The following is a 14387-nucleotide window of genomic DNA, read 5'->3' as shown; positions in this document are numbered from 1 at the left end:
ATACTCGACACTGGCCATGGTGCCATTATATGAAAAAAAAAATGTCATTTGTCAATGTCATACTCAGATCAAATGTCAACAAGTGAGAATTGAGGTTATTTTCTAAGTTTTGTTATTATTCGTATAAATCCAATAAAAAATAAATCAAAATGCCGTTCATGAAAGGAAAAGCACCTATTCGACGCACACTGAACTACCTAAATGCGGGAAAACTAGTGTTGAAAGACAAAATCAAGGTATTCTCAGTCGCATACAACATCGTTGGAAAAAACAATGATGGAGCTAAGGAATTCGTATTCTGGTACCTACCACAGATACAGTACAAAAATCCAGACGTCCAAGTCGCTACGTTGAGGAATTTAACACCGTCTCCATTCATTAAATGTTATTTCGAAGATGGAAGACAGATCATAGTAGATATAGACAACAAACCCAAGGAGGAGATATTGAATCATTTGCTACAGACTGTTGGGAAGTCCAAACAGGTGTTGGACGCCGAGGCTATAGCTGCAGAGAAGAAGGACAACCCCGCTAACTTCGGTGTTGGCTGTGAACGACCGTGTATCTGTGAAGTCTACGGACAAGTACCTTGTCCGGGAGTGATTGCGTTACCAAAGGTTATGAGAGGCAAATACAAGTTCCAAAATAATTAGGCTATAGTATTAGTGTAAATAAATTGTAGGTAATGTTTTATTAATTGTTTTATTTTAAATCCTTACTTCTATTTAATTGTATTGTAACTTTTTGATTGATGGAAATTGAAATTAGTAGTTGTTATGTTAATTTAAATATTTGAGCTTTGAATAAGAAGTTTATAAAGCAACTACCAATACTTGGGGCACATGATCCAACGTATTTTCATACCCAAAGTTAAAAAAAAACATCTCATGTATGGCTGACTCTCCGCTCAAGTCTCAACGCAGTCAGTTACTAGTCACCTAGTTTTTCTGGCTAAGCATCTATACTTGAGCTCTAGATCACATGCCCAAATATCAGCTGTAGGTGTATCAATATCAATCAAAACAAATTGGAATTAGTGCATTTTATGAATTTGTACTCTGGAATCGTTTTTATTTATATCACATTTTATAGGATTAATAGATGGATACAAATCACTTGCTTTTATTTTAGATAATATAATTTCAATTATCTAGCTTCTAGAAAAATATCTTTCAATTAATGTTCTTTAAAGATAGAAAATAGTTTTGGTGCTATGTATATGCGGCTACAGTGCCATGTTGCTTATGATTAGCATATTATTATGGATTTTGCTGAAATTTGGTATGCAGATAATTCGAGTCCCAGGAAAGGACAAAGGACTTTATATCCCGGAAAAAGTGTACGGTCCCGCACGATAAACGAATTTCGGCGCAACGGAGTTGCGGGCGTCATTAATAAAATATTAATTCCTCATTAAGTGCCTGTGTCTATTTAATAGCAATACTTAATAAATGTAGAACTATTAAGTAGCTAGGTAATTTATTTATGTTATAATTCTCAGAGTGTTTAAGGGGCCGGGTGCCATCGAAATTCTCTTACATACGTAATACCAAAATCATTTTGTTATTCGAAAATATTTAACATGGCCGGCACCCGGCCTCTTAAAATTAGGCTCATGATAACAAAACACCTTGACTTCATCTCGTCCACCTTTTAAATCTTAAGTAGGTACTTAATTCCAAAGTAAGTTGTATGTAACAACTATAATTTTGCAACAAAATAAGTTTTCTAAAGCATAATAAGTAACTATGTAGCATAAGTATGGTAGGTAGTTAACGTAAAATATTAGAAACTTAACTCTCATGTTACACTCGTAACTTTTTATCACCGGGTACGATCCTCACACTTCGAATATCGATCCGATACATACTTGGGAGAGCCATGCTTCGGCACGAATGGGCCGGCTCGACCGGAGAAATACCACGTTCTCACAGAAAGCCGGCGTGAAACAGCGCTTGCGCTGTGTTTCGCCGAGTGAGTGAGTTTACCGGAGGCCCAATTCCCTTTCCTATCCTCCCCTATTCCCTTCCCTTCCCATCCCTACCCTCCCTTATTACCCTATTCCCTCTTAAAAGGCCGGCAACGCACCTGCAGCTCTTCTGATGCTTCGAGTGTCCATGGGCGACGGAAGTTGCTTTCCATCAGGTGACCCGTTTGCTCGTTTGCCCTTTTATTTCATAAAAAAAGGCAGTCTCATTTGTGCCTGTTAGACGTTTGTCAGCAAAAGCTAAAAATAATTGCTTTCGAAAAACCCACAGGCACTTTAGATAATTTACCTATGTTCGCAAGTCGCAACCGATAATAATTACTAATAGTCATAGACGTTAAACCCTTATAATTCTTATACCTTATATCTGTGCCAATTGTTCATTTTAACCGACTTCCAAAATAAAAAGTCTTCATTATTTTAAAATCGGTCCTAATCAGTAGTCACAAAAGTTGCAGATATTCTGTCATATAATTCACGATTATGATTATAATATTATTGTGACGACCTCTGTGGCGCGTCGGTAGCTCAAGCCGGGGGTCGCGGGTTCGAATCCCGCCGACGGAACAAAAAGTTTTCGATGTTCCCGGGTCTGGATGTGTATTAAATATGTGTAAGAAATATGATATAGTAAAATCTTCAATATATGTATAGTACAAAAGTATTAAATATATTTCCGTTGTCTGGTACCTGTAACACAAGTCCTTTAGGTACTTAGCACACGGCCAGACAGACGTGGTGTGAAGCGTCCATAGCTATTATTATTATTATTATTCTGTTATAAAAATGTCTACTTGCTTTTGTGTTTGTAAATAAATTCCCAGCCTCATACTAAAAACACGTACCTAGGCACATTCAAAATTAACTTCAACCCTTCACAGATACAGCTGAATTTCATTCAGTTGATATTGTGAATCGGTGCGGGGTAGTCGCGTTCATTGTTTGACAACTCGGTAGTCGTAAGTCGAAAAATAAATAAAAAAGTCGAAATAATAAAGTGAAATCAAGCGATTGTGTTGTGTTGTTTAATTATGAAGTTGTAAAGTTCCATGTAAGTATCATTTTGAACAACAAAGTGAAGTTTGTTAAAAATGTAAGTAGACTTTTAATAAAGTTTTAGGGGATTCAATAATTGTGTTAAATATTATATATAACACATTGTTATCATACAAATTATTGTCTTAATTTTTTATTAATTCAACTAATACTCATTGAAGAAAAGTGGATTATCTTATATTATATAAAATTCTCGTGTCACAATGTTAGTTACCCAGTACCCTACTCCTCTGAAACGGCTTTACTGATTTTTACCAAATTTTATATGCATATTCAGTAGGTCTGAGAATCGGCTACTGGGTACTTTTTATATTGATAGTACATTTGTTCAATAAATAAGGGATATTATTAAATGCACATCAGAATAATTTTTCAGCACACTACCTTAACTCCGCTAATTAACTGAATGCATACCAGAAAAACTAATGCTGATCAAAAAAAAAAAATTGATTAACTGAACATGTCCTTAAAAAAAACGTAAATATCATACAAAACGAGATGACCTTTATAACCGAATTCACACCAAAAGTATGGTTCATACATCAAATATTATTTGTAAAACTAAAATTTAAATTGTTTATCAAAAATACTAACTTGCACTCTAAATTGGACAATCTTACAACGGAATTTCTAAAAACGATATCGAAAGGTGCACCACAATAAAATCAATTTCTATTAAAAACAAGTCTACAAATTGACAAATCGTGCAACTAAAATATTTTTAACCTAACTTTATTTTCTTTTTGTTTCTCTGTTTTACTGAAAAAATTGTTGGGGCCTCCTCATCTAACGCCGCACTCACTCCTTTGCGCTCGCTCTTTACTCTTTAGCGACCACAGATATATCTTGATCTATTTCTGTGTTAGCGACAAAGATTTTTGGTAATTATGATGAGATATGGTGAAAGATTTTATCATTCCAAAACTATATAATTCAATATAAATTAAGAATTAAAAATTAAGAAAAATTATTAAAATTCACTACTGTATTGTAATTGTATGGATTAATAAATTTAATAATGATTCTTAAATAATTAATAGCAATGTTGGCCCAATACGACTTGATTGGGTTATGTTAGATGGCTAAGGTGGGAGCGTAGCGCAGCGTAGCTCCTGTCTTAGCCATCGTGGTTATTTTTTGTGAACCACCCAGATTGAAGCCAGTTGTTTTTTTCTTTTTTTTTTCTTTAGTAGCTTGTCAACCGCTAGAGTGCAATTCCTAAGCCGGAGGCTTAATTATTTTGCAATATATCGGTAAGGAACCCTTTGTGCGCGGATCCCACTCGCTCTTTGCCGATTGTTTATTATTATTGATTATAAACTGAGTTACCATTCACTATGCGAAAGTTTAGTCTATGTTAAATTAGCACTTGATGATGATGTGTTCTTAATTATATAAACATAACAGATTAAATTGGGTTTTATTTAGAATAAATGATGTTCCTAAAAGTAATTTAGGTGATGGTTTTCCTTTAAAAAGTTGTAGTATCTTTGTTGAACTAAGGAATTGTTAGATATACTATTTATAGTAATAGTTATTCGTTCAGTAAAACAGTTTCGCAAATAACTTTAAATAGTATGCTGAATTCGCATTATTTAGGGTGCATAATTAGTGTGCAAGTCAGTATTTTTGGTGAAACTTTCAAATATTTTGATCGAGAAAAGGGAATGTACAGATATTGATTTAAATACATGCCAATAAATAATAGTAAATTAATACAACTCGAGATTGACGGCGACCATGTTACCAATTACGATACTTATTTGGTCACTTCAATAACATAATAGTATTAATGGGCGAAATACTTTATATAAGCATATATATATTTTTTTATGAAATAAACGGGGGCAAACGAGCAAACGGGTCACCTGATGGAAAGCAACTTATGTCGCCCATGGACACTCGCAGCATTAGAAGTAAATTAGAGCTGCAAGTACGTTGCCGGCCTTTTAAGAGGGAACAGGGTAATAGGGGAGGGTAAGGGAGGAAAGGGTATAGGGGAGGGGCATATGGCAAAACAACGTTTGCCGCGACAGCTAGTAAATTATAATATTACTAGTTGATCCGGCAACTTTGCTTTCCTATCTATACCTACTTAGTACCTATTACAAATGCGGAAGTGTGTCGGTTCAGTGGTTTGGGCGGGAAGACGTAGGTAACCGACAAGCAGACAGACACACTAGCATTTATAATATTACAATTTACCAGAATGAAAAGTATATTATGTCTTTTACCAGGACTCAAAGTATCTTACCAAACTTCATCAAGACCAGTTCAGCAGTTTAAACGTGATAAGGTAACAGACATACAGATGCACTTTTGAATTTATATTAATGATTAGTAAGTATGAGTACATAATAAGTTTCACACATCATTTTAATGGTACTTAAGAGCTCACCTGACTCTAAAAATCAAACATCGTCCTTCTCTCTTCACACTCACGCCCGTCTTTCATATGCCAGGTGAAAAAGGACGGCGCGGAATCATCGCCGAGTTAGTTTTACTTGAATAAAAGACGAACTATAATGATTATGAAAAAAGTGTTTTGAGCAAATTTAGGTTTTATCAATACCTTTTTAGATAAAAAAAAATAAAAAAAGAAAAGACAGCAAACTTCGAAGATCCAAGCAAAAATGTGTCTAAAACAAGGTTTTTTGTAAAAAAGAAACTATCGAGCATTTTTTGAGTAATCGTGTTTTCGTCTTGAGCATTTAATCTTCATGAACTGAAGTTACTTGTGTCAAAAAATCAGTTTTCTAGACCTTACAGATTTTGAGATCTAGGTTAAAGTATGTAGTCAAGTTAGGGTCATATGGGCTCTTAATATAATGTTTAAAGCACAAACTAGACAATAATAATAAGTATGTATTCTGTGACATAACACCTTTATAAACTACAAGTACATTATGTGAATAAATGATTTGATTTCAATTGATTAGTAAGTATAATAATAATAATAATAATAATAGCTCCCACACCGGTTTCGGTGACGGTGGCCGGTTTCATTGAAACCAGGCCAGCTACGCAGGAGTAATTTTATAGTGCCCAAGTGTGTGCGCAGTACACAAGAACACTCTCTATTCCTTTACTCTCATAACCCAGTGGGACGGCAGACCGACACGACCGGCGAGAGATCAGGCGCAGGACCGACTTTTTACATGCCCATCCGACGCATGGATCATCTTAGTTGTCAGACAATCAGGTGATCAGCCTGCATTATCCTAACCAAACTTGGAAATAACATGTTTCCAACGCGGGAATCGAACCCACGACCTCCGAGTCAAGAGCCGAGCTCTGAACCACCTGACCACGGAGGCGTTGTAGTAAGTATAATATAGTATTGTTAAACAATGGCTTTAACTATAACAGATGTAAATGCGCCTTTTTACATATTAACTAGGTTAAACTTTATTTCAATAAAGTTGTATCTACTTACAGGCCTCTGAAAGCAAAAATTTAATTTCCTTTTACAAAAACGCCTAATTTCAATATTGCGAATGTTTCAAATAAGTAGGTAGTTCAATTTTATCTTTACCGGCTAATAATAATCATTAGCTTGTCAAGACAAAAGCATTTTAAATATTTGTCCAGTAATTCTAATTATTTTTTAATTAAATAATTAGAATTACGTAAATTTTAATTAAATAATTAGAAATACGTGGGAGAGCCATGCTTCGGCACGAATGGGCCGGCTTGACCGGATAAATACCACGTTCTCACAGAAAACCGGCGTGAAACAGCGCTTGCGCTGTGTTTCGCCGAGTGAGTGAGTTTACCGGAGGCCCAATCCCCTAACCCCTACCCTATTCCCTTCCCTACCCTCAACTATTCCCTTCCCTTCCCTACCCTCCTCTATTAACCTATTCCCTCCTAAAAGGTCGGCAACGCACTTGCAGCTCTTCTGATGCTGCGAGTGTCCATGGGCGACGGAAGTTGCTTTCCATCAGGTGACCCGTTTGCTCGTTTGCCCCCTTATTTCATAAAAAAAAATATTAAAATACTTAACTATTGGGCCAAAATTCATCGACAGCTAGTCTTTCGTCAATTTATAAAAGTCTTAACACACTAGGCCGAAAAACGCGGTCGAAGTTCGGCATGATTTACGCCTCTTCGGCCGCTTTTTTTCGGCCTAGTGTGTTTAGAGTCTAAACAAATAGGTATAATGTGTCTTAACTTAAGACACTTATACAGAAAAACTTTCAGCAGGAGTTTCTGGTTGTTCTCTATAACCTCTATAACCTCTATAATAGGGGTCATCCCCCATCAAAAAATTGTTAAAAATTTGTGTGTTTTTGTATGGGAAGATAATGAAATGTACTTATATTTTATTTTTAAATTTTATTAGTACTCATAAAGTAAAATTATACTTAATCGAAATTTTATGAATTTTGACATTCTTGATATCGACCAAAAAATTACGTTTGTTGTGTGAGAGCCTCCCCTTAAATATAAAGTTTATTTTTTTTAGTGTTTGCTGTTATGGTGATAATAGAAATTTATAATCTTTGAAAATTTTGGAAGTCTAGCTAGGTATCGGTTCTTGAGATACAGCCTGGAGACAGACAGACGGAGAGTCAACGAAGTCCTAAATAATAGGGTCCAGTTTACCCTTTGGGTACGAAACCCTAAAATCTTTCAGCTTTTTATGTTCTCGGTACAATTATATTATATACAATTATATGCCTAAGTTAACTTCAATAATAATACGCTTCAAATATAATTGCTATTTCAAAATTGTAGGCTCATTATTTTATTTGGTCCACTGTTGCATATTATTATATTTAACTAGCATTTGCGCCTGGCTTTGTCGAGTTTTTTTTTTTTTTTTTATGAAATAAGGGGGCAAACGAGCAAACGGGTCACCTGATGGAAAGCAACTTCCGTCGCCCATGGACACTCGCAGCATCAGAAGAGCTGCAAGTGCGTTGCCGGCCTTTTAAGAGGGAATAGGGTAATAGGGGAGGGTAGGGAAGGGAAGGGAAGGGAATAGTTGAGGGTAGGGAAGGGAATAGGGTAGGGGTTAGGGGATTGGGCCTCCGGTAAACTCACTCACTCGGCGAAACACAGCGCAAGCGCTGTTTCACGCCGGTTTGCTGTGAGAACGTGGTATTTATCCGGTCGAGCCGGCCCATTCGTGCCGAAGTATGGCTCTCCCACGTATAGCATGGCTCTCCCACGTATTCTTTTTTTACCTGTCACATAAAACTACTAGCTTTTACGCGCGGCTTCGCTCGCGTTAAGAAGTATTATTATATACAATATTTCATTCCCTACTTTATCTCCTTAGGGGTAGAATTTATCAAAATTATTTTATTAGAGGATGCCTACGTCATAGTAGCTATATGCATGGTAAGTCTCAACCCGATCGGTTTAAAATTGACAAAATTTCATACAAACTTTCATCCCCTATTTTAACCTTTTGGGGGTAGAATTGATCAAAATCCGTTCTCAGCGGATGCGTACGCAACATCTACCTGCAAGCCAAATTTCAGCCTGTTAAGTATAAAATTAATAATGGTATTATATTTAGATTTAGATGAATGCTATGATAAAGTCATAATTATAATCTTATAATATGTGTCCGTTGGCGTCACGTTTATTTTCTTTTTCTTATTAGGTACTTATAAAAATAAAAATACTTAATTTTAAGTCTGGAATCTAATATTTACAAATTATTATTTAGGCAGGTACTTTTTACAGGTTCTCGGGCTTATTAAATGCATACTTAATATTATACATGCAAAAGTCTGTCTGTCTGTTACCTCTTCACGCCCAAACCGTTCAACCGATTGTGATGAAAATATATCTTGGTATGGATATATTATGTTCTTTGATTCCCGGAAAAGAATATTTACGACATTTTTTATCCCGGAAAAATGCACGGTTCCCGTGCGATAAATGAATTTTAGCGAAACGAAGTTGCGGGGTCATTTAGTATATAATATTATGATAAATGCGAAAGTGTGTCTGTCTGTCTATCTGTCTGTTTGTTACCTCTTGACGCCCGAACCGCTAAACCGATTTTGGTGCAAGTTATGGAGATACTTTGAGTCGGAAAGGACATAGGATACTATTATCCCGGAAAATATACGGTTCCCACGCGATAAAATTTGGCGCAACGGAATTTCGGGCGTTATTAATTACTAAATAAAGCTAGACACCATCTCATGTTTATTCATGGGCAGTTGTCGTTTAACTGGGAGAAATAATATATCACTCTGGCAATCCTAGTTCTATACAGGGTTGCCAGGATTTAATTAATTTCTCTTATAGGCCAAGAGCCAGCGGCAGGCTTTCGTCATTTTATAAATGCTCAAAGTTTTCTTGTATATTATCCATACCTTATTATTATAAATGCGAAAGTGTGTGTGTCTGTCTGTTGCCTCTTCACGCCCAGACTACTGAACCGATTTTGCTGAAAGAATCATGGCCAAATTTGTATAGGAGCTGGACTCGACTTTTATTTTTGATGTCCCAAAATAAACTATAGTTAGATTTGGTTGTTCTTATGCTCTAAACATAATTCCGTTTGAGAATTATGTCTTAATAGCCAGCCACGATTTTTTTATAATAATTAATAACGTTTACAATTATTTTGAGGTTAGACTTAAGAACTACCTTTTTCCCGCTGCAGTGTGGCCTACAAGTGTATATTCGGCGATCTCGTTTCTAATTATTTCAATTTTTCCTAGAGTATTACCCAAATAATAGAACGAATGCGAATGATCGCCGGCTGTCAGAACATAACAAAACTAAAATGTATTGATCTTTTTTTTGTGGCTATTTATAGACACATTTCTAATGATTTTCGATGCCTTAAAATATTAGGGAATTTTTGCTACTAATGGCATATCGGGACGCCACCGCCCACCTGGGCCTCTATCATGAGCTCTTAAAGCCAGCCAGAATACTGACTGGCTCGCATTTTGGTACCATGACCTCTATTTTCCAGCCAGTCAGTGGTCACGTGACACAAAACTCACTTCTCCATTGTTAACTGAGTATAATTTCGTATCATTTGGTATCATGACAACACTTCTGACATAAGCTCGCTTGCTTTTACGTCAAATACAGCAATTCAATAAACACCAACCAACGAGTAGCTTTTACTGAATAGTTTACATTTTAGTAATTTTATTTATTAATATTACATACTTTTTAGTCTTAAATTATATTGCTATTTAGTTGGTTAGTTACTTAATAAGTTATATTTTAGTCTGTAGCATATATTTTAGTGAAAATAATTCGTTATTAAAACCAAAAAACTTAACATTCGAAGTGTCCAAATTTTTGGAAAACGATTAAGTATTCTCAAGTTAATCACGAACTGATACATAAGTAAAGACGTAGAGACCTTAGTAATCCATTTAGTGTTAGTGAGGTTTCAGAATAATAACATAAGTGAGGTGTAGTATACCTATATGTCTAGTCAACAATAAGGTTTGCATTTGTGCGATGAGCTAAGACTGCATTGATTTAGTACACAAGAAACACATACAAGGTATAAGGAACACAAGTGTTGTGTATAATTACTGTAAAACAAGTATGAATTTTCACCAAAAACCTACAGGTACAATCTTATAGTTGCATTGTAGGTTTTTGTGTTATTTCACAAACTATTTCCTTGTAAACCTGAAGTATTTTGGTATATGCATGATAAACACTGCACCAAAGAGGTAAATAATTCAATATTACTTACTTTTAACAAGAATTTTCAGAACACAACCTTTTAACCTTTAGATGTATGTATAACATGCTCCGGATAAACATTGACACACCTAAACTACTAGAAAAGTTAAATAATTGATATGATATTATCAATCCCAATTAGAAACCCAATTAGCTAAATTCTCATATGAGCACTTTTTCATTTATAACTTCTTCTCTTGACGACAATATGGTATTATATGATGGGAATAGTGTAAATCACTAAATTTTACTCAAAAACAAAAACCTACATTATAGTACTTTTCCAAAAAAGACTTACTTAATAAGAATTGCATAACAAACATATGGAACTTATTGTTCATAAAACATAATATTATCATAGGAACATATATTATTATGTATTACCAAAAATACTTTTGTACTTACCTCAATAATAATAATAAGTATTAGTTTTATATTAAATTAAAACTTACTATGTACTTCTTAGGAACCTATCTTAGGAGCATTTCGTACAATCTTTTGATTGCAGTAGGTCTTTGTGTTATTTCACAAACTATTTCCTTGTAAACCATGCATGATAAACGCTGCACCAAAGAGGTAAATTCAAAGGTATTACTTTCTCAATAACAAGAATTTTGAGAACACAACCTTTGAAACTTTAGATTCAAGTATATTCACGAATAAATATTGACACACACACATACACCTAAACTACTAGAAAAGTTAAATCATTGATAATATAAAATCCAAATTAGCTAAATTCTCATATGCACTTTTTCATTTATAACTTCTCTTGACTACAATATGATATAATATACAATGGGAATAGTCACTAAAACTCAAAAATATAATCCTACATTACTTATAGTACTTTTTCCAAAAAGACATAACAAAAATTGCATAACAAACATACTTATTGTTCATAAAACATAATATTTTCATTGGAACTTATATTATTATTACCAAAAATTCTTTTGTACCTCAATAATAATAATATTAGTTTTATATTACTTATTACATTAAAATTTAAAATACATGAGGACTTTAGTAAGTCCTCATGTATTATACATTTTAAAAAGATGTGGTCGTTTTAGGGACCTATCAGACAGAGTGGTCACGCGTTGAAGCATTTGCGTTGGAGCAGTCAGTGTGTGACTGAGGAGCAATTCTAACACATTCAGAACTCCTCCTGTGTGAGTATATAGAGATACTCACACGGGAGGCATTCTACAACATAATACAACACAAAGAACACAAAACCCTTGACCGCTCTCTGTCTGAGATATCCCAGGCAATTTCCCATAGTTGCAACTTGCAATGCAGTTTCTAATTGTTATTGGTTTGCCAAATAAAAGTCTGAAATTATAATATTGTTTTTATCTTTCATCAAAAGTTGGTATTTGAACTCCTTTAATAATAATAAATTAATATTTACACAAGGGATATTTGATTCATCTTCTTTGATTTTAAGTGACAAGACCTTGTTTAAGATTTCCGCTGTATAAATATTTTTAGAAGTATAATATAAAAGAGATTTAACACTTGCCTATCTGATACTAGGTTGATAATAAGGTGTAAGACAAATGTAGTACCTATTGATGAAAGCTGTGTATGAATATGTATCTAAGGTAGGTATATTTAAGTGAGAAAATAAATGAAAAAACATTTAAAAACGAGTATTTATTAAATTTCTTTTAATTAAAGCTTTTGAGTGAATATATATTATCTTCCTAGGACTTCGTCATCATTACACTTGCTATTCTTTATTATAAAATGTAGTACTTATAGTATCTCAGTGTTAGCAATCATCCTTTATCCTGAAAAATATTTGGTTCAGCGTACACAGTACTAATAATGTAAAATGCCTTACAAGGCACAAAAAGGGGATTATTAAACTTATAAATTGCCTGTTTATGTTACAATAATACCTATTTGAAAGCTCAAAAAATGTATCCAATTATCTTTTTTTTTTGTCTCCTTCTTCTTCTCTTTTTTAATTGCCGACTCAGTTAGTTGCCAATGTCAGAGAATTCTTTCTCCTCTAGATCGCCATGCTTGTGATAATATAAACATGAAGGAGTGTTATTTTCTCAGTGTTTTCATAAAGGGCTTATAAAATACCAAAAAATATAAATAAAACCATTTACACATTTATAATAATTACCTTTAAATACAATAAATCGGTGCAAAAGTAACTATTCCTACATTGACCACGTTTTATATTAGAAAATAGTATATTTTATAATAAAAAATATTAATCTTTTTTTAAACTATATTTTCATCTTGATTTACAATTTTTCCGTTAGTCGTTATGGCTAAGCCATTTCAATTCCTAAAAAAAAAAACAATTCCGTTAGTCAAATTTGACGTTCGTGTTTGACATTTCTTAATCCAGTTCAGAGACAAATATTACAGGTTAAAACCATTGAGAAGTAAAAGTGCACATGATACGGAAACATAACCATTCACTTTACAACTGTTTACATACCTGCACGGATTAGCTCAGGTTTTGACAAAGTTAATGATAGGGGGGCTGGTACGATTTGGCCATTGTTATTTGGCATGGAGATACTTTGAGTCCCGGGAAAGGACATAGGATACTTTTTAACCCGGAAAAATGTACGGTTCACGCGCGATAAACGAATTTTGGCGCAACGGAGTTGCGGGCTTCGTCTATTTCAGAATACTTAACTTTCAGCTTTTATAAAATGACGAAAACCTATCACTGGCTATTACCCTATTATATTATGTAGGTACTAGGTAGGTACAATGTAAAATGAACTGCTGTTTCCGTCGACTATGTATTGCGTAAATCGTAATTTAAACCTTTGTTATGTACTTACCATAAAGTTAATATACCTAGCGGAATAGAGAAACAAAGGCCTGAGCAAGAGAGATGTCACTATCTGTAACACTGCGTGGTAAAAAGAGACATATTGTGATACATGACAGCAGCACTGTTTTTTTTACGTCCAGTCGGTACGTGCCGCACGTTGACAATTTAATCTCATAGAATTCATGTTCAGTCATGCTTGTGTAAGTGTATACGTACACATATTTTACACACAGATGAAACCAATTTCGGTTTCGTTCGACAGCTCGAGATTGTTGCTCTATTCCGCTAGCTATATTAACTTTATGGTACTTACTTAGATGTTTCCTGTGACGTCGTAGAAAATTACACAGAAACCGTGCATTTAAAACGATAATGAGTAGCTTTTATGGGATTAATTGTTTTACTCTATGTTTGCGCCAAATTACATTAAAATCGGTCTAACCATATATTTTAAACGATAAGGTAGCCTATATTAAGGCATATATTTTACTCTATGGTTGGGTTGCACCAGAGGCGTGGTTAAAGTTAAAGTTAAGGTTAAAGTTATGGTTATAGTTAAATATGGCGTCCTTGAGCTTTAACTTTAACCCTAACTTTAACCCGAGAAATTCACAGATGTCTGTTGCGTTTATTTTTTTATTGAAGCTACAGGTATTACGGGATTGGGGGTATAAAAAATTGAATTATCCGTAAAAATCGACAGGAAAAATATAACACTGTAAAACATAGTAAATTTTCAGATATACGTATGAGCGGGTTAACCAAAGATTTGACATTTTGCACTGTAGTTATAGTTAAAGTTAGTTGGTGCAACCCAACCTAAATCTGCGCCAAATTTCA

The 14387-nt window shown here is 34.3% G+C and overlaps 1 protein-coding gene across 1 annotated transcript; it reads left to right on the top strand.

The window, feature by feature from the left end:
• The first annotated feature begins 75 nt into the window (after positions 1–75).
• Positions 76–693, top strand: LOC121737616 (probable 28S ribosomal protein S25, mitochondrial). Its single transcript, XM_042129278.1, has one exon. It carries the CDS (start codon positions 150–152, stop codon positions 651–653), a length of 504 nt encoding a protein of 167 aa, XP_041985212.1. The 5' UTR covers positions 76–149; the 3' UTR covers positions 654–693.
• The last annotated feature ends 13694 nt before the right edge of the window (positions 694–14387 follow it).

Source organism: Aricia agestis, chromosome 21, assembly GCF_905147365.1.
Source record: "Aricia agestis chromosome 21, ilAriAges1.1, whole genome shotgun sequence".
In the NCBI taxonomy this organism is placed as follows: domain Eukaryota; kingdom Metazoa; phylum Arthropoda; class Insecta; order Lepidoptera; family Lycaenidae; genus Aricia; species Aricia agestis.
The sequence above is the reverse complement of the archived record's forward strand: the minus strand, read 5'-3'. Positions and strand labels throughout refer to the sequence as shown.

Coding starts and splice junctions, on each gene's coding strand:
- LOC121737616 (XM_042129278.1), top strand. CDS start 150: ATGCCGTTCATGAAAGGAAAAGCACCTATTCGACGCACACTGAACTAC.